General features: G+C 40.7%; 1 protein-coding gene across 6 annotated transcripts in view; it reads left to right on the top strand.

The window, feature by feature from the left end:
• DOCK3 (dedicator of cytokinesis 3) overlaps positions 1–20,749 on the top strand; it is a 604,983-nt gene that overhangs the window by 538,672 nt on the left and 45,562 nt on the right. For all 6 annotated transcript variants that reach the window (XM_056805016.1, XM_056805021.1, XM_056805018.1 and 3 more), the window contains 5 exons: positions 4,595–4,655; positions 5,381–5,474; positions 9,973–10,121; positions 16,907–16,993; positions 17,690–17,794. In XM_056805016.1, the coding sequence (XP_056660994.1) occupies positions 4,595–4,655; positions 5,381–5,474; positions 9,973–10,121; positions 16,907–16,993; positions 17,690–17,794 (496 nt within the window). The remainder of the gene's footprint in view (positions 1–4,594; positions 4,656–5,380; positions 5,475–9,972; positions 10,122–16,906; positions 16,994–17,689; positions 17,795–20,749) is intronic.

Below are 20,749 nucleotides of genomic sequence, written 5' to 3'. Positions count from 1 at the left end.
ATTGAAAAGCATTGGATAGGAAACATAGGTGCTACTTGGCTATTCATAGACATGGTAAACAGGCCTCTTGGGGAAGCCACCTTATTAAGGATATACTTTTCAGTCTAACCATCCAAGATGAAAAAGTCTGATTGTGGTCAAATGGAAGATAATACCTGATGGAAATTCCAAATTGTTTCCAGAAAATAGAGTCCACTGATGGCCAGGTACTCTTGATGTTCTTCCCATGGGAAAATGGGCTATGGGCTTTTTGCACTGAGTCTGAAAAAGAGGAAAAACTGGATGATTCCCAAATCACTCCAGAGAAGAGTACTTGGGGGCTGCACAAAGGCTATCTTTCGTCAACAGAGGACTGGTGCAATCTGATTCTTACACTCCCATATGTCATAAGATATAATGTAAAAAGTAAAGGCATAATGTTTTCTTGGTGTGATCAGTGCTAATGATGGTGCTGTGTAGACATGGACAGTCTTACCTGATTGGGGTGATAGCTGAAGAATGATTAAATCATCCCTGGGGTCAGTGAGGGTTAGGAGGGTGGAGGATATGTAGAGGTCAATTGTCCTGTGGCCACAGAAGCTACAAGGCAGCTCAGTATGGAAACTTGTACTTAGAAATAGAATAATGGGATATTTCTAATATGTTTCTTCAAAAAAAATTGACTTCAAAGAACTTCTTTGTACCATCATGTAAAATCACTCTAGAAGGGCAGGGGACAGGGTTAGGCAACTACTTCATGAAAAGCTAGCAAGTAATGGCTATTAAATGGCATGCCTGATGTAATTAGGTGGCACAGTGGATAGAGCACCAGGCTTGGAGACAGGAAGACTCATCTTCCTGAGTTCAAATCTGGCAAAAGATACTTCCTAGCTGTGTGACCTTGGGCAGTCACTTAACCCTGTTTGCCTCAGTTTCCTCCTCCATAAAATGAGCTAAAGAAGGAAATGGCAAACCACTCCAGGATCTTTGCCAAGAAATCTCCACACAAGGGGTCATGAAGAATCAGACTCAACTGAAAGAGGTGAATAACAACAAAAATGTTAAATGACCAAACCCTAAACGATTTCCTTTTCTAAACTAGGAGACTACTACTACTACTATTCTTCTTTTCTTGGCAGCCATAATAAATGAGATCCTACCTATGAGTCTCAAACTTCATTTTGCCCAAAACTATAAACTTTCACCAGAACTTCTCCCAAAGTGCTAAATAATAAATAAATACAGAGGGAGCTATAATAATCTCTCTTTCCCAGATAGTATCCAAAGAGAAGTTAATCTAAGGAAGGATAAACATAAAGGACCAGGTCTTGCAGAGCCTTGGTCATCACACCTTAAATAATGAAGGGCTGGCTACATGTACCAAAGTTTGTCCCCAGAGATTATCACAATTACCATACCTCTTGCTGAATCCTTCAAGAAAGGTCACATTCACCTTCATTCCCAACCGTCTGGCATAGAGATGACTTGACCAATAGCCACTTACTTACAGTGTGTGATGGCTATCATAGATACTTGGGGGTATTAAGAGGTATTTGGTGGCAACACAAGAGGTTGTCCCACACAAAAGGTTAGCTCTCTAATTTTGGCAGTTCCTTCTTCTCCCGAAGATTTACAATACTTTTTCCTTAGGAATTATCTCTTTCTATTCTTTCCTTTGCCCTCTATGTCAAAACCAGCAAACACTGCACCATATCAGCAGGCATCTATTGTTGAAAACAGATCAGGCCTAGATTGAAAGAAGACAGGCTCTGCTTGTATACCCTGTGGAGCCTAGTGAATTCTGGTCAATACAGGAGTCTTGTGCAAAGGGACTCTACTCTGAAGGCAGCATATCGAGATGCTAAATGTTGGTCAGAAAAATGTTATAGATTTAGTTTACCTAGATTTTAACAAAGCATTTGAACAACTTATGTTATTCTTTTTTCTTTCTTTTTATTCTAACATTCTTTTTTTAAAACCCTTACCTTCTGCCTAAGTATCATCTCTAAGTCAGAAGAGCAGCAAGGGCGAGGCAGTTGAGGTTAAGTGACTTTCCCAGGGTCACACAACTAGGAAGTGTCTAAGGCAAGATTCAAACCAAGATCCTCCTGACTCCAGGTTTGGGCTATATCCACTGTGTTATCTAGCTGATCCTATTGTGCCATTCTTCTGGAGAAATGTATACATAGTAAAGTTTGATAGACTTAAAACTGATTGAGTAACTAGAATCAGAGAGTAATTATTAATAGATAATTTTGTCAGTATTTACTTTGAATATAGTCTCTGGTAGAGTGCCTCAGGAATCTGTGTCTGAGTCTGTGCTATTTACCATTTTTAACAACAATAATGACAGAAATGGCATGCTTATCAGATTTGTAGGCACAAAGCCTACAAGAGGTTGGGGGTGGAAGGGTGACAGGGAGATGATTAACACATTAAATGACAGTCAGAATCCAAAAACATCTTGACTAGCAAGAGTTTTGGACTTAATCTGGGAATGCAATGAAATGCAATAATGGTGCATATAAAGTCTTGCACTTGATTTCAACAACAGTTACTTCACAAGATGAGAAGATGTGACTAGACCACAATTTGTCTGAAAAACATCTACAAGTTTTACTTTTACCAAGCTTGAGGGGATTCAGCAGTTAAACAGTGTAAGGGGTAAAATTTAGGGTTATTGACTGAATATATTATACTAGTGTTTGCCAGGGATTAATTCGATTCCAATTAAATACTCAAGTCAGTTTGGGAATTTTATGGTGGTTTAATTACAATAGAGGGGAGAAATTAAGAAGAAGAGAGAGTGAAAAGAGCTGAGCCAGGCAAGAGTTCAGTGGCCTTAGCCAAGGGGCCTTCTCAATCTAGCTCAGCTACCAGCCAGGAGGCTTCCTCCAAGATGAGGGGTCTTCTAGGAGGATAGCATTTTAGGAGGTAAAGGAAAAAAGGAATCACTCACCAAGCATGCTAAGGACGCCGCCACAAGCTCCCAACGCTAAAAGAGCCCAATGTCTCCACAAGAGAGGCAGTGACGCAAAATATATAGACCATTCTTTACATCACTTCCTGCATCTCTGTAGCTTAAGCTTGACTTAGGACAGCCCAGGGGGTCTGTCAGTTGTTTCTTATTTGTCACTTGCTAGCACATATCTGTCATAGGCCATCCTCTGCAACACATAATCCTTAAGTAGGGGTGTATACATTACTGGTTGCTAGGATTTTAAAGACTAATCAGGGTAGAGAAAATCTAAAATTCATAACAGCAACCAAACAAGCTAATATAATTGCTTGTCCTGAATTGGAGAGGTGTTAGCCTTTCCCACTAAACTCAACACCAGTCAGATATCTGGAGTTTTGGTTGAACTCTAGGTGATACATTTGGTAATGACCCCAGCAAGCATCCAGAATGCCAAAGGATCATTGTGCCCAAGCCATTTGAGGACCAGCTGACAGACCTAGAAAAGGGGAGGCTTAGGTAGGACATGACAACTGTCCAGAGGCATTTGTAGGGTTCCCATACAAAAGAGAAATTTAGACTCTTCCTGCTTGACTGTAGAAGGCAGAACAAGGAAAAGAGCAGAAGGTGAAATAATGACCAGAAACAGAGAGCAGAACAATGGTAGAAGTAGTGAGGAAACCAATTTAGGTTCAAACAAAAGGAAAAATTGAACATTCTGAGCAATTCAAGGTGAAATATATTTTCCTGTTGAGTTCCCTTACCTTCGAGGTAGGTCTTTAAGCAAAAATTGGACTTCTATTTACTAAGTATATGGGAGGAGATAATCTTGTTCAGGAATGGGTTGAACTAAATATCCTCTGAAAACCCATCCACCTATGAGATTCTCTGATTCTGTGGCAAGCAACTGCCAGACGTGGTGTGAAGAGGACCTTATCTTGTTTGTATATTTATCATGTTTGGTTACAGTTTGTGCCAGGATACTGTGACGCCAAGCCTCAGCTGGAACAGATCTCCAAGTGTACTTTGGATAGCAAGAGTTATGTTCCTCTGCTCTGGGTTCCATATAAAAATTCACTCCAGTACCGTGCCCAAGATTGATACAAAATCATTATTCAGTAACCCTCTGGTTCCAAGACACTTGGTGTTAAGTCCCTAAAGTCAAGCTTTTTTTTTCTACTTGTTCTCCCACAGAAGGATTTCTTCCTGAGAGGCTGCCATGTTTTCTGAGTCATTGCAAGAGTGGTGAGAACACCACTCAAATGGAATTGATAGTCCCACCCCTGGCCTAAGCTAAGCTGAGTAAGAGAAGAACCAATTGTCAGCAATCCTTTTAATTGAGAGTGCTGTATATAAGTCAAGGATTTTAGCCTTCAGGGTTACAGCTCTGACCAATAACCCCTTAATACTGTGAACATTTGGGTTTAGAACTATTTCAAAATAAGCAATAAAGGGGTAGTTGTCCAAGGGTCTGGGAAGCCTAGAAATGACAAAGATCTGATTGCCAAGGCAGTGCTATGGGCTTTACAGTCTGCATATAGTGTAGCTTGTATTGGTGGCTGTGAGTCATCGTTTGGTGTCAGGTGATGATTAAGGTCTGTCTTTTGGTTCAGATGCATCATATTACAGCAAAAATCTCACTTGAGTTTTCTGTTCTAGGGACTGCATGAAAGGAGATGAAACTGAGAATAAAAAGATTGGCTGCACAGTTAATTTGATGGCAAGTAGATAAAGATTTCTCTCCAGTGTCTGATCTAGTTTCCTTGGATTTCTTTCTCTCTGATTCCCTGTAACATGTAATAATCATAATTTGTGGAGGGAAAAAAAACAAAAAAGAAATGAAATATTTTCTGTTCATCTTAAAAACAAAGTTGTCAAAAACAAGGCAACATTTTTCTCTGCACATTCTTACCATTAAAGATGCATAGAATGACTTCCACCTGAGGCCAAGGAATTGTCAGCCCAGTCCTGTTCCAAAGGGCCATTAGCAAAGGACTATTTTCTCTGATCATTTTCTTTCCTTGACAAGAAGTCAGCATTCAATGTAAAAGCTGTATTCCTCCCCCCCCCCACTCCATCCTTCTCTCTCTCTGTCTCTATCTCTCTGTCTCTCTGTCTCTGCCTCTGTCTCTCTCTCTCTAACTCTCTGACTCTGTCTCTATCTCTCTGTCTGTGTGTGGTGTCTCTCTGTCTGTGTGTGTGTCTTTCTCTCTCTTTCTCTCTCTCTCTCTTTCTCTCTCTCACTCACTCACTCTCTCTCCCCCTCTTTCCTCCCCACCTCCCCGGCTCCGATTCATACCTGACCAATCAGTGTGAACACACCTTGGTGTGAATACACCCCCAGGACTCCCCTTGGTTAGGGGCACAGGAGTGGGTTCAGGAATGGGCAGCCTGTCCCAGAACTCTCATGCCCTTCTTAACATGAATTTTATCTCATTTTTACAGAACTTTTACAAATCTGAAATCAATAAAGAGGAAATGTACATCCGATACATCCATAAGCTATGTGACATGCATTTACAGGCTGAAAACTATACTGGTGAGTATTGGTCACCTCCAGCAACATTGGAGGAAAAATACGTGAAGGACTAATTGAAAGACCCAAAAATTGGAGACAGAGCAGAGCAAAAAAAGAAACTTAACCCCCATGAATTTCAGCTGCCAGAAAGGCAGTAGGAGAACCAATGTGTCCCTTCCTCACACTCTTCTCCTCTCCTTGTTGGTATATCCCAGACATATAATGTGTTCATAAGCTCATATTTGGTGGAGGGAGGAGTTAGTATAGTATGTTAGAGATAAAACAAAGACAGAACCACATTCTTACCCTTTTGAATCCTGAAACCATCACCCTGTCCTCTACAACCCCAGCTTCTTTTTTTTAGCCCTTGCCTACTGTTTTAGTATCAATACTAAGAATATGTTCCAAGGTAGAAGAATGATACAGGTTAGGTAATTGGGGTTAAGGGCCTTGTGCAGGATCATACAGCTTGGGGGTGTCTGAGGTCAGATTTGAACCCAAAACCTCCTGTCTCTAGACCTGGCTCTCCATTGAGCCACTTAGCTGCTCCAAACCCCAGTTTCTTTATGCCTATGTTATTCCTTTTATTGCTGCTCCACTCACTGTGACCTCAAGGACATCCTCAATACTTTGACTGCACCATTGTTTCATCTTCTGTCTCAGTTCTATGATTCTACATTTGAACTTCTGTGAGCAGTCATTTTTAGTATTTCTCCCATCACAACTGAAAGGAAAACAAAAGCAACACCAAGAGCTTAACAAGATTGCTGCACTATTGTGATTTTCATTACAGTCTATAACCAAATGTTTAAGCATAATCTCTGCCCTTCCATGAGAGCCAAATACCAATGGCATTTAATAGCAAAACAAACCTTGTGTTTATCTGATGGTTGAAAGTATTACCCATCTTCCTGAAATGCCAAGCATGTGTCTTTCTGTAAAATTTAAATTTAAAATTACTGAAAGGTTGTAGAGGGTTTTTTCCCCTGGAACAAAATATAAAATATTTAAAAGTGCCTTATAAAGTCCATGTAATTAAGTATCTCCAGGCAGCCCTGAATGGGGCCAGATCTGAATCAGAGAAGATCTCTTAAAATTTTCATGTGATGCTTTGTTGGTCCATGGTGAATGTTCATCCGAGGCTGAAAAGAAGAGAAGGTGTGTGTTTTTACAAATATGAGCACACATTAACCCATTGGTCATTGTACTGCCTGCTTCCCAGAGAATTAACAGCCTTACAGTAACTATGACTTAGAATCAGACTCTGAGAGCTGGAAAGAGCTTCAAAAGCTTTCTAGTCCAATCTCCTCATTTTATAGAAGAGGAAACTGAAGCCCAGATAGTTCTCTGTCCCTGCGTGAACAGGGCAACACAGCTTGATTTCTAATAGTCTTTCAGGTCTCACCAACATGTTTTAATTTCTAACCTCAAATCTAAAGGGAGAGGGGGCAAAACTATAAAGGGAGAAATAACATCTCCTCCCCCGAAGCTAAATTTGGATGATTTTGTTGTCCCACCAAAGGCTTTCATTGCTTAGTCTTCCTCCAGATGTCAGAAGATGCTGTATACATTTTAGAGTGTCATTCCATAAACAGAAGAGCAATTGACCAGAAATAAAACCTAAAAACCTCCATTTCCTCCCAGGCTTTTAGGACAGTCAAGTGAGCTTCTTTTTAACAGTCTTTGAAGAAGACAATAACAGAAGGTATTTATAGCTTCTGCTTCAAAAGGGGAAAATAGTCATCATGGACTAAGCTATATAAAAGATGCTAAGATCATGCAAGGGATGGGACAAAGCTGAGACAACATGGACTCTCCTAAGACCTCAGGACATGTATGGAGCACCAATTGAGTGTAGAACAATAGAGAAAAAGGGGGTTACAGGAACCATTCTGGCCAGTAAGCTTCTTTAGAGATGGAGATCTGGAAAAAAAGGGAATCTCAGCTGGTCCTCTGAGGGTAAATTATTGGACAACTAGAAGAATGGCATATAGTTTAGAGAAGCAAGTTTGAATCAAGCCTGAAAACCTGCTGGAGAATGTTAGTTAGTCAGACTGACTAATAAGAATCCTGAACAGTAGCTCTAATTCAGTATGAGTCATGCCTTAGAACTTGGGGGATCACATCATTCCACTGGCATTATTTTAAATAACTCTAATTTTCTCTTCTTGCAGTGAGATGGCACAGTGCCGCAGTGCTGGGCATCAATGTTAACTCAGGCCACTTGGAGCAGGGGACTCCCAGCATTGGGCGGGAAGCCCAATCATACAATAGGCAGGCACTTAAAACCCCTTCATTTGGATGCCATTTTTAAAACCAAACTATTTGGAAATGAAAGTGATGATGGAGAAAGGGAAATTTCCAAAACAGTAGCATTGGCTGAGTGTGGGATTTTAAAGGATTGGCTGGCTCGGTAGAAATTAATGACATACTCCATCCATATTAAATCCTGTCAGAGGATGATAAGATGGAGAGAAAGGATGTGCAAACAAATTAGGCAAAGAAGTCAAAGGAGAGGCCAAAGCTGTAAAATTCAAAGGTAAACTTTCATTTCACAGATTAATTTGTTGACAACAAATGGGAATAATTTTTCCTCTCACATTTAGAAATACTGGAGGAGAGCAGCTAGATGTTTTAGTAGTGAGATCTAATCCAATGCAAGCAATTTTTAGGCATCTACAGTCTATAAGGCGCTCTGCCAGTCAGTGAGGATAGGACAGAAAGGAAAATCAATGCCTTCCCTCATGCAGGTTATATTCTAAAGAGGGATGTACCATGTAAACAGAAAAGCAAATATAAGGTAAATTGAGGAAAGAGAAAGGACTAACATATAAAGGGAATAAGGAAAAATGTTCTTCCCATAGGAGATGACATCTAAGCTATGAGCCTTCAAGGAAGCTAAGGATTTTTAGAACAGGAAGTACCAGGCCTGAAGATGGGAGGTCCTAGATTCAAATTTTACCTCAGACACTTCTTAGCTGTGTGACCCTGGGCAAGTCAATTAACTTGTCTAGCCCTTACACACTCTTCTGCCTCAGAACTGATCATTAGTAATGATTCTAGGACAAAAAGTAAGGGTTTAAAAAAAAAGTAGTGGAAATGCATTCCAGGCATGTACCAAGGCAGAAAGAAGGAGGTGAAATGCTGAGCTTGGAGAATAGAAAGTAGGTCAGTTTGTCTGGAAAGTAAAATACTTTGAACATTTTAGATGAAGTGTAGAAAGTAGACTTCTTGGTGGAGGGGGGGGAGAGAGAACATGGATTTCAAAGTGTCAGAAAATGAATGTTAAAATGTTTAAAAATGTATCAATATGTGATCTGGGGGAAAAAAAAACCTTAAATTTAAATATGTAAAAAGTAGCCTGGAGTTAGATTGCACGGGGCTTTAAATGCCAATTTAAGGCTTTTGGATTTTAATGTAGCAGCAATAAGGAGCCACTGATTACTCTGATGCAGGTAAATGGCAGTCTAGAACTCAGGAGAGAGATTAAATTTCAATTGTAGTTTTGAGAGTCACCTGTATAGAGATGATGATTGAACCCTTGGAAGCTGATGAGATCGACAAGAGAGAGATTATGGAGAGGAGGAGAGAAACAAGCTCAACATCATTCGAGGATAGGACGCGGATGATGGTTCATCAAAGGGGACTAATCAGGAGTGGTCAAACAGGAGAGAACAGTGTGACAAAATCTAGATTGTAAGGCCACACCTGTTGTGGTCTGGGAGGGGGGGAAAGTCCAAGATCATTTTTGCTGCCTATTTAAGCTGTAGAGGTCTGTTCTCAATTGATGGGAAAATCACGAATGAGTCTGATTGAACCTTTGGTTCTGCCATATTGAGGACATTTCATCATGGGTCAAATTGGCCAACCAGCTTTTCTCGGTGTCTCTCTTCTCCCATCTCCCTGTATCTCTTTGTTAAATAAGCATCTATCAGATATGTTAGAGTGGAGATTCCTTTTCAGGTATAGGTTGGACAAAATGGTTGCTGGGCTCACTTCCAAATCTGAAATTCTGTGGTCTTCGATCTCTTTTCTTTCCAGATTATGTCGATACAATTTTTAATACTTGTTTTCTAACATTTTGCAATCCCTATTTTCTCCCACCCTTCTCCTTCCCCCTCCCCTTGAAGTCTACTTTTTGACATGTATTCGATCCTAAAAGCAATACTATATATTAGCTCCAAGGCAGAAGATCAGGAAGGACCAGGCAATGGGGAGTAAGTGACTTACCCAGAGTCACACAGCAAGGAAATGTCTGAGGTTTTTTTTTATTTGAACCCAGGACCTCTTGTCTCTAAGCTTTGGCTCTCTAACCACTGAGCAACCCAGATGCCCACCCCTGTGATCTCTTTAAATGTAAGGAATTGGCATTATAGGGTTTTCCTAACTCTAAATAGTTTATTCATTTTCCTTAGATTGCATATTTCTGATGCCCAGCACACTGACAGGTATTTTGAACTTTTAAATTAAGATATTTTGAGCTACCTGGTTGAAAGTGCACTGCACTGTCTTCTCACAGAGGCTGCATTTACTCTGCTTCTGTACTGTGAATTGCTTCAGTGGGAAGATCGGCCACTTCGGGAATTCCTCCACTACCCATCACAAACTGAATGGCAGCGAAAAGAGGGCTTGTGCCGAAAGATCATTCACTATTTCAACAAAGGGAAGGTATGTAATGGGCCCAAGATGACTCCCCTAAGGACAGGCTCTCCCCTCTCCCCAATACTAAAACCCTCTCCATTCTCTCAGCTGATTCCCACCATGAGCGTACGTGAAAAAGGCTTCTCCTATGCCTCATTGTTTCTTAGCACAGTTGAGGAATGTGTGTGAATGTGTTTGTGAGACAGAGACAGAGTGTGCGTGTGTCTGTGAGTGTGTGTGTGAGAGAGAAAAAGACAGAGAGAATAAGTGTGTGAATGTGTATGAGAGAGAGACCCAGAGTGAGTGTGTGAGGGTGTGTGAGAGAAAGATACAGTGTGCATGTGTGTGTGAGTGAGAAAGAGTGAGTGTGTGTGAGAGAGTGAGGAAAAAAGAGAGTATGTGTGAGAGAAAGACAGGACAGAGACAGTGAGTGTGTGTGTGTGTGATAGAGACAGAGTAGGTGTGTGTGAGAGAGAGAAACAGTGTGCATGTGTGTGAGTATGTGAGAGAGAGAAACAGAGTGAGTGTGTGTGAGAGAGACGAAGTGTATGTGTGTGAGAGAGTGTGAGTGTGTGTGAGAGACAGTGAGTGTATGAGAGACTGAGTGTGTGAGAGAGAGACACAGAGAAAGTGAATGTGTGTGTGTGAATGAGGGTGTCAGGTATCCATGTGAGTGTCTATGCACCTGTAAGTGCCTGCATGTGGCTACACATGCATAGGCTTGATAGACAGCACACTTAGCCCTCGTGTAGGAAGTGGAAGTGGGAACCAGGAGCGACAGATTCAGATTCAGGTTTGACAGAGCCACAACCCCCGGAGAGCAATTTGAGCACCGATTAATTGCTGATGCTCTTTATACATAGGTTTTAACACTTTATTGTGTTTATATTCTATTATTTTATTATTAGATATTATGATATATTATACATTATTATACCATGTTTATTTATCGTATTATATTCATACGTTTATATTGATAGAGGCACCTTGAAGAAATGACTCGCTTCTCTAATCTACCAGAGTAAATGTAAATGTGGGCTACCCAAATTAATGTGTTTTAGGAGAAGGAAGGAAAAAACGAATGTTGTCTCTTGACTGACATTCTCTTTGGCCCCAAACTGACCTTTGTCCCGGGCAGGTGCCATATTCCTTCACCTGGTTTATTAGTCCCATTGAATGCACTTAGCTAGGATTAAGAGACTTTGCATTTAGTAGATGCAGTCTCCAAGAAAGCTTGTTGCTTTATCCTTTGTCCTCTCTCTCCTTCTGAGTGAACTTGGAGGAGAGTGTTACTAATTTGAATTTCTGTAGATGGCCAGCTTGGATGTGGGCCATAGGATAAAGGGATTACTAGATGCCTTTGGGAAACGTTCTCTTCCTATTAAACTTTAAGCATATTTGCCAAATTGAAATAGGACAACCCAGAGAGCTGCAGTGGTTGGAAGCTTTGGCTAAAAGGAATGGAATTTTTTTTAAAGAACACTGTCATCTGGGAAAAAAAGGAAATCTTAAAGTTGAATGGCTTCTGATCAGATATTAGAAAATAGAGGACGAATTCTTGGTGCTCCCATCATGGAGGAGACTCCTCTGTGTTCACAGAAATCCTTTGAATTGGCATGGAAGCTTTTGTATACACAGTATAACCTTTCAGCTCAATCCCAAGAGCTTTCTCCAAAGTCAGAAGACATCACTTCATTTTGATCTTTAGATAAGCTTAACGCTTGTAGTGTAGTAGATAGGTCTTCTGTGGCAAAGTTATAGGAAAATGTGGACAAGGGTTGAGGAAGCATGAAGAGGTTGTGATCTGTACTGGGAGAAAGAAGACTCGTGGGGAGAGCATCAAACCGTAAGTCCAGAGAGGGTGTTGGGGCTCTCTCCTCCGTGCCTGCGCTGTTCACACTGCAGAGCGCAGGGGCCTCCCAGGATCACCCCTCTCCGTGTCTCCATTACGGTCTTCCTAACCACTGAGCCCCAGAGTCTCCTCAAACACACTCTGGTGGGCCATTTCATTCACAGTGAGAAGTGAGCTGAGTGAGCACATTAGTGAGTATCTACATAAATGAGTTTTAGGTTATTGGTTCTACTCATTTCCTTCAATTAGTAAAGATCATTGAGGGGAGTACTAGATTTGCAGACCAATCTGATTGGGCGTGTGTGTATTAATAGGATCTTTCCTACCTTAATCTCCAATAATAAGCAGATAAGCAAATTTAAATCTTAGCAGCTTAGTTTTTAGAGAGCATGGAGGAGGATCATGACCAGCCTGAGTGTTAATAAAATTGCAGAATGAAAGAAAAAAATAGAGTAAGAAGTAATCTGGATAAAATTAAAAAGCTGCTTTGCATTAGGGAACTCAGGAGGTCGAGGTGTTCAAACAACTACAAATCATTTAGCTACCATTCTGGATTTATGCTCTCTTTTCTTGTCTCTTTCTATGTGTTTATGCCACATAATTGATATGACCCATGCAGAATGGTCACCTTATCAGTTCCTACTATAAAGCATACTTAGGAGTTATGATAATATTAGAATATAGCATAATAATATTATTAGGTATGAGATATCAGATAGATACTAGATTAGTTCAACTAATTTCCCTGAAAAAGGCTTTGGAGCTTTTAATTCAGATTCTGAAGCCAAGACATTTATGCCACAGAAGCAAGAAGCTTATTGAAAAAAAAGCATCCCTGAGGGGAAGGTAGAGGAGCATGCCAGGGAAGTACAATCAGAGTTGTTGGTGCCCAACAAGGGTTTGATCTGTGGAAGAGGATACTCTGGTGGAGGGAAAGAGACTGCTAGAACATAGCACTGCTTCTCACCAGTCTTATCACCTCGGTGGCTAGAGCATGCAGAAGGGAGCAACTCTTTCTTTTCCAAGCCATCGGCTTCCCAATTTTTTTTTTGCTTTAAATAAACAAATTTCCATTTTATGTCATTTGTAGAGATAGTGAGCCTAGCAGGACAAGCTGAGAAGGAGACTTCAAGACACTCATCTCTTCAAACTTAGCAGCAAGAGAATATAAAAAGGGAATTGTGACAAGGCATAGATCTGAGTTGGGGAAAGGGAAGGAGTCAAGTGCCTGACCTCATTGCAGCTTGGGGCAGAGAGGAAAAGAGTTAGTTTAGTCTTTGGACCTGGTCAGTGAACAGAAAAAGCCAATGTTCACATCCATTTTTATATGAAATAAGAACTGCCAAGGTCCAAATTATGGAGCCATCATTTCGCTTCAAGGGTTTTGTTCTCCAACCCAGTTCTGCAGGCTTCTTCTAACCATTCTTTATGTTTGTCACTCTCTCCACATACACTAACAAATTGGGCCAGAAAGGCAATCAGATAGTCCTTTTCATTGAAGGTGAAGAACAATAGAACTTCAGAACTGCAAGAATGTCAGAGGCCATCCATTCCAGCCCATCAAATGCACAGCTGGTCTTTGTTTGAAAACCTCCATTTCTAGAGAACTAACTGACCCTTGAGCAGCTTATTCTGATTTTGGTTAGCTCTAATTGTTGGAAAGCTTTTCCTGCCATTCTTCAATTAATGAACACTCATGTTATTCCCAGTTCTTTGCTACTACCATAATGGTTAGTGCTCTGCTATGCTTTGCTTTACAAGTACTGCTATAAACATTTTGGTTTCTGTTGGATCTTTATTTTGGTCTTTGATTTCCATGGAATGTGTACCCAAAGAGGGATCACTGGATCCAAAGTATAGTAGTTCAGTCATTTTTCTTGTAGAATTCCAAATTAATGGCTTATGTTCCAGAATTTTCCCAGGAAGGAAAGTCAAATGTTTTGCCAAAGTTAGCAGATTCCATTTTCCTTTATCATTTAAAAAGAAATTCCCTTCATCAATTCAGTGGCACCTCTCCCACACCCTTCAATCTTTTAAGGGTCATTGTAAATGGCTTAGCAGTCACATTCATCACTTCTTTCAATATCCAAGGTTGTAGTTCATTTGGGCCAAGTGTTTTGAATTCATCAAGAACAATTAACTGTTCTTTTGCCTTCTTTTAGTTTATCTTGAGTATTTACTTAATATTCAGCATTTCTGTGCCTTTTCTTGCCCAAAGGTCAACCTCCTTGGCAGAGAAAACAGAAGCAAAATAATAATTTGGCAGCTCTACTTTCTCTTTGCCATGGGTCATCATCCTATCCTCCCCAAATAATACTCCTCTCCTTTCTTTGATCTTGCTCTTTTCCCTGATGTTAAACACTTTTTTGTTATCTTTAACTTTCATGATCCAGTTCTTTCTGAGACTTGGCACTTCTGACGCCAAGTGTCTCCTTTTCTATCATAAACTCTCAGAAGGAATAGTTACTTCCCCTCACCTAGGCTCTTATCATTTCCACTCCAGCAATCAGTTCCTCCCTATTGGTGAGCATCAATTCCAGAACAGAATTCATCCTTGTTGGTTCTTTAACTTTTTGAAAGACAATATTATAATGAAGGAAAGTTATTGAAGGCGAATTTCTCTGAACCTCAGTTTCTTCAACTATAATATGAGAGAGTGTTAGACTAGAGAACATTAAAGATTCCTTTTTCTCTAAATCTGTAGCCCTCTGAGCTTATAAAAAGTTATTTGCTCCTTTGCTTTTTGCAAAGAAATAACTCCAGAGTATAACTTAATGATTGAGGTTTTCCTTCACTACTATATCATGTCTCTATCCCAGATTTATGAACTATTGATTTCCCAGAGTTATCATGTAGTTCCACTTTCTATCCAGGTGCTCAGTAGCATACTTGTTCATCCATCCTTCCATTGATCTTTACCCAAATGACCTCTAACTTGCTTTCCCCCTTTGATTTCCTGCATTTTTCACATATTGTTATTGTTTTTGTTGTTTATTCATCTTTCAGTTGAGTCTAACTCTTTGTGACCCTATTTGGGGTGTTCTTGGCAAATATACTTGAGTGGTTTACCATTTTCTTCCTTAGCTCATTTTGCAAATAAAGAAACTGAGGCAAACAGGGTTAAATGACTTGCCTAGCCAGTAAGTGTCTGAGGCCAGATTTGAACGCAGAAAGAGGAGTGAGTCTCCCTTACTCCAGGCCTGGAGCTCTAACCACTGTGCCTCTTAGCTGGCCTTCCCATAAATGTACCTTCCTTATAGGCGGTGCTCCCCTACACCCAGGCCACTTTACTATTCCGTTTCTTTTGAGGACAATAGACCTCTCCAGAGGCACAGTCTGGTCGTGGCTTTCTCCTTTCTCAGTGAAACATAAAGCCAAATTTGCCAACTTATATTAGGACTTCTAATTCCTCTTGCTTTTTGCTAAACTCTCCATATTTCATAGACATTTGAGCTCATGAGTTTTACGCTTGGTTCTCTTCTTGGATTCTGTCCCCTATGAGTTTCTTGGTATCCGAAAAACTGTTGTTCTTTGTATGCCATAGCTTCTCTTCGTGTGTGTGTGTGTGTGTGTGTGAATATATGCAGGCAATTTTCCTGCTTCCCTCTCCCTTTTAATTTAAAGCTCCCTTGATGAAGACGCTCTTAGCAGGCGATGGGGCGTTCGTAGGATGGTCCGACTCTTAAACCAGCACTGACAGAAGCGTTCTGTGCTTAGTCTCCCATCGCTTGTTGTTGTCTGAAAAGACTTCTCTGGCTGGAGAGGAAACTGAAGAAACCCACCCATTGGAAGTCACTGATCTGGCCATGGAAGAGCCTCCTCAGCCGGCTCCATCAGTGCAGACTTGGTGGCTCCCGGAGCCTGAGGGCATTCGAAACTCCCTCTGCTTGATTAATATCTTCTCTCCAAGTCTTGGCCTTTCTCTGGGTGGCATGAGCTTCTTCAAGGGAGAGAAACCTGACCCCGAATGAAATACTTATTGCTTTCCTTCTCTTGATGCTATCGCAAATAGGGTGGTAAAGAGAAAACTGGGGGCTGCTGGAGAGCACCGTGAATAGAGCGCTAGGGCTAGAGTCAGGGGAACCTGGGTTCAAATCTGGCCTCAGACACTTCCTAGCGATGTGGCCCGGGGCAAGTCTCTTAGCCCCAGTCCACGGGCTCCTGCTTCCCTCCTATCTTAGAGTGGACGCTAAGACAGAAGGTAAGAGTTTTTTAAAAAGGAAAGAGAAAAGAGCTGAGAGAAAATGTCCAAGGGGTGCTTCCAGCCCTCGGAAAGAGGGAAGGCAGGCTTCCCCGTAAAAAGAGCCAAAGTAGACCCAAGCACCACTTCCCAGAGGCCCCGCAGCCTAGCCAGGGCTGGGAGCTGCTTTTCTTCACTTGTTACCATAACAACATTCAGCCTTGGGGCCTGCCTCCCCTTTGTGGTATCTGCCATTCCCACGAGGCTCCTGAAGTGGGAGTTTTCAGAAGGCCCCATTGTGTGCTCCTCTTTTTCCCTAAAGATGACTTAGGAGGTCAGAATAAGTCAATGAAATGCAATATAGGCCTCAATTATCTGCCGAGCAATACATAGCCCAGATCTGAGGAAAGACTTCCATAACTTAAACGTTTATCTAAAAAAACCCTCAGCTTCCGCCTTAGGATCCATACTGTGTATTGCTTCCAAGGCAAAAGAATGGTAAGGGCTAGGCTGTGGGGGTTAAGTGACTTGCCCAGGGTCACACAGCTGGGAAGTTTCTGAGGCCAGATTTGAACCCAGGACCTCCCGTCTCTAGACCTGGCTCTCCATCCCCTGAGCCACCCAGCTGCCCCCAAATATTCAGCTTTAAAAAGAAACACATCCGCCCTTTGCATTTAGGTTTGGAGTCAATTATATGGGAAGCAAGTTGTCAGGCTATCTTCCTAGTCTTCTTGGTATCATTCCTGCCGTCCTGAGGCCATCTTCCTGTTTGTGTTACAGAGCTGGGAATTTGGGATTCCACTGTGCCGGGAGCTTGCCTGCCAGTATGAAAGTCTCTACGATTACCAAAGCCTAAGTTGGATCCGGGTAAGTGGACGGCCTACGCCTTCCCCTCCTCTAGACCACGGACGCAGCTCCTGGAGAAGGACCGCGAGACTGTTGATGGCTTTGCCGTCCCAGTCCGTGCTCTCTGATTAAGGGGTTTCATGGCATGGGCCGTGGGAGATGCCGCGGTGGAGAAGAGACAAGACGCTCGCACATTAAGAAAAAGGAGAGCCAGCCGTGGCCGGCAGCGTGCCGCCACACAGACTCCGAGGCCAGGAGGACCTCAGACAGCAGAGATCAGCTTTTTGAGATTAAAAAGCCTTCTCCCCAAACTAGAAATAAGTTCAGTATCAGGTGTGCTGGCCACTGAGCCATTCTCAGCCCAGCTCTCAGCAACCGTAGCCAAAGTTCAGGGACTTCAAATGATCACCGAGGAGTCTAGGTATGTCCGAGGTTGGGGAAAAAAGTGAGGAAGGTGGTGATTCCTCGTCATTCCAGCCTGAGTGAAAACTGCAGATTATGGTTGACCTGTATTCTGTCGCCTAATGCCGGTCCTCAAAGAGAAAAGCACTTGTGTAAAAGTACTAAGGAATGTGAGCTATTATTATCTGTAGCCTGTGGCTGGTATACTTCCTTCCAGAAAATACCACAGATTTTATGCTGTAAAAGCCAGTTGTACACAAAGTCTTGGAAGCTGACTGTTAAGCACATTGAGCTCATTAATTTTTCCATTCACAGAAAATGGAAGCCACCTACTATGACAACATCATGGAGCAGCAACGTCTGGAGCCTGAATTCTTCAGAGTTGGTTTCTATGGAAGGAAGTTCCCTTTCTTCCTCCGGGTGAGTAAACAGAGTCTTGTTAGAACTTAAAGTGTTTCTCACTAATTTTATCAAAACACAGATTTTGTTAAGCCTTGTTCTCTATTTGTTGCTTCTTCTGCTAAAATCTACCAGGCAGTTACTTAAAGGCATCAGGATGACAGAGAGACATCTGGGGCCTTCCCCACTGGACTGGCTGCTCAAACATTTTGCACTTTGGGGTTGCTAGGAGGAATATACAAAGGTTGCTTTGTCCCCAAATTGGCCAAAACTTAGGAGGCAAATTTTCAGTCAAAAAGCAAGTACCTGGGAATAATCTCATATCTAGGCTTGGCAAACCTTCCAAATCTCAGTCATTTGCCTAGGATCACCAGAAATGTATGTTTCTTAGACACTGCCAATGTGAGCAGTACTATGCAGCCCACCACAAAGACAGTCCCTGCCCTCTGGACCTTCGGGGACAAGAAGTCACAACTTAAAAAAAAAAAAAAATAGAACCAGCCCTATTAGGAGCCAGAGTGCCCTGCGCTGGTAGGTTTCAGTTTGGATTATATTTCCTGGCTGGCCTTGGCCTTCTACAATAACAGTTTTCTTTACTTTCTCTTAGAAGACTGAGCTAGAATATGAGAGAGCCTAACTAATGGCAGGGTTGATAGGACAACCCATCTTCCCTATTCAGCACCACACCTGAGTAGAGATGTGTATACAGAGACTTTGTTCTTGTTGTTTTTTTTAAATATTTGATTATTTTATTTTATTTTTCACCAATTTATATCTAAATTTAATATTTCTATTTTGGGGACACAGTGGTCTCCAAAGTGGAAGAGATGTGAGATAGTCTGGTGGGATACTGAAAGATTATATCCTAATGTCTAATTATATTTATTTTGCCTTGAAAACAAGTTAAACTTTACTAATATTTGATATCAGTTTTTACATTGGCACCCTCGCTTGGCTATGTCCAATGATCATGTAAGTTATGCAAGGTATCCTAATGTAAGAACTCTACCATGGAAGGATTCATAGTCTTACTCTAGCCTGATTAACTTTCAGCATCTTGCAACGAGATGCCCCTCGTGTATGCCTGGCTAAATGGATTTATGGGTTAGATTATCTAGTTTTAACTAAATCAACTTTCATAAAATGAACAAGTGAAATATTCTTGCAAAGAAGTCATTAAGAATGCAAGTGTAAGAAAATAACAATGCTCTATTGCAAAAATGAATAATATGGAAATAGCTCTTTTAACATTTGTATAACCCAATAGAATTACTTATTGACTCTGGGAGGGGGGAGAGAAAGAAAATGAATCATGTTAATGCAGAAAAATATTTTTAAAATTAAAATTAAAAAAAAGAAACTAACACAGTTGACCCAGCCTACCTGCCACTGTCTCAGCAGTTACAGCAAAAGTACAACTGTGACAATCTAATCATATCTAACAAGAAGTCAACCAAAGAACTTTTAAATTATCAATTTTATTTGAAATATGGATTTACAGCCACCATTGAAATTGATAAACTTCACTCTTAGTATTTGCTTTGAAATATTAACAAGCTATCAAAATTAGCAGCATTTAAAAACTAATCTTTTATTGCCGCAAAATATATAAATGTGTCACCTATAAAGTTTTTAACATAGGAACATAAACCTTTGATGCCATCTGGTCCAAGGCCCTCCTTTTTTAAAGACAACACCAAGGGTTAGTGAGGCTAAATGACACGGTCATTATTCAAGGAAGAATTTGAGCCCAGATTCTCCTGACTCCTAGCCCAATGCTCACGCCCCACTCTACTGAGCTACCTTCAAAAGAGAGCTGCTGAATGTTTTTTTTTTTTAATTTTACATTTAATTTTAAAATTTGGAAACAAAATTTTCTAACCTGTTTAAAAAAATATTACAGTTGAAGAGGTTCTGTGATTTGTTAAAAAGACAAAAACGCAATGCCTTTCAATTAGTTTCTAAGAACAACTGATTTACATCAGGGAAAATGGAAGTTCAGTAGCTAAATTTCAACTAAAGTTTTTATATAAAATATAATGGAGATGGGGAGATTTAAAAAGTATGATGACATAGCACAGCAAACAGTACATTTCTTCCATTAGTATTTACATAACTTTGTAACTTGGTGAGGTTTGGTTTTGGTTTTTTTAGCTATTAAAATCAAGTATCAAAATAAAATTTTGTATTGTTACTAAATAAACTTTCAAATATTGTTTGTTCATTTTAATAACTATTTTTGCAGATTCTTTGTAACATACTTAATTGTAGTACTTACATAATTTGTAAATAAGTAAACATATATTAGAGATTCATGCTCAAAAATATATTATTGATAAAAGTGCATAATTAGAAATGTGCTGGTAAATATTTAACAGACTCTAGAAAAGAGGAAAAGTTTTCAGTTTAATCTGCATTACTACCATTTTTTTAAGTCTAGATAATCAACAAAACAATCAATTAAGTCCTGATTTGTACGAATGCTGTTTTCTGAGGTATAAATTCTCACACTGAAAATTTAACATTGCCATTTAGAACTGGCTCCCGCCTACCTCTGTGAGGGACCAAATAAGTCTGAAGACCACTGGTCCGGGGGACAGGCTGGTTCTTCTCAAACAAGGGAGATAGCAGGAGCAGGTTCTTAATGGCCCTTACTTTATAGTCACATGGGCATCCGTTATAACTGAATCACAGAGCTAGTTCTACTGACCTCAAGTTCAGGCTCTCCTCTTTCAGATCAAGCGTTCTGTGCAGAATGAGAGTCCAAGACTGAGAGATCCCACTAGGACTTATCCCACCTGGAAATTTGTATATTTGGTTTGCGTCTTAAGGGGAATAGTTTTAGTCCATGAGCAAAAAGACATATGGGTAAGATGAGAAGAGCTTCTGGACTTCCAGGGAAAGCTGGTCTTTTGTGAGCGAGAATCATTACGCCATTTCTGATAGACACGTTTCTTGGGTGGCTGACTGGCAGGA

This window comes from Monodelphis domestica, chromosome 7, assembly GCF_027887165.1.
Source record: "Monodelphis domestica isolate mMonDom1 chromosome 7, mMonDom1.pri, whole genome shotgun sequence".
In the NCBI taxonomy this organism is placed as follows: domain Eukaryota; kingdom Metazoa; phylum Chordata; class Mammalia; order Didelphimorphia; family Didelphidae; genus Monodelphis; species Monodelphis domestica.
The sequence above is the reverse complement of the archived record's forward strand: the minus strand, read 5'-3'. Positions and strand labels throughout refer to the sequence as shown.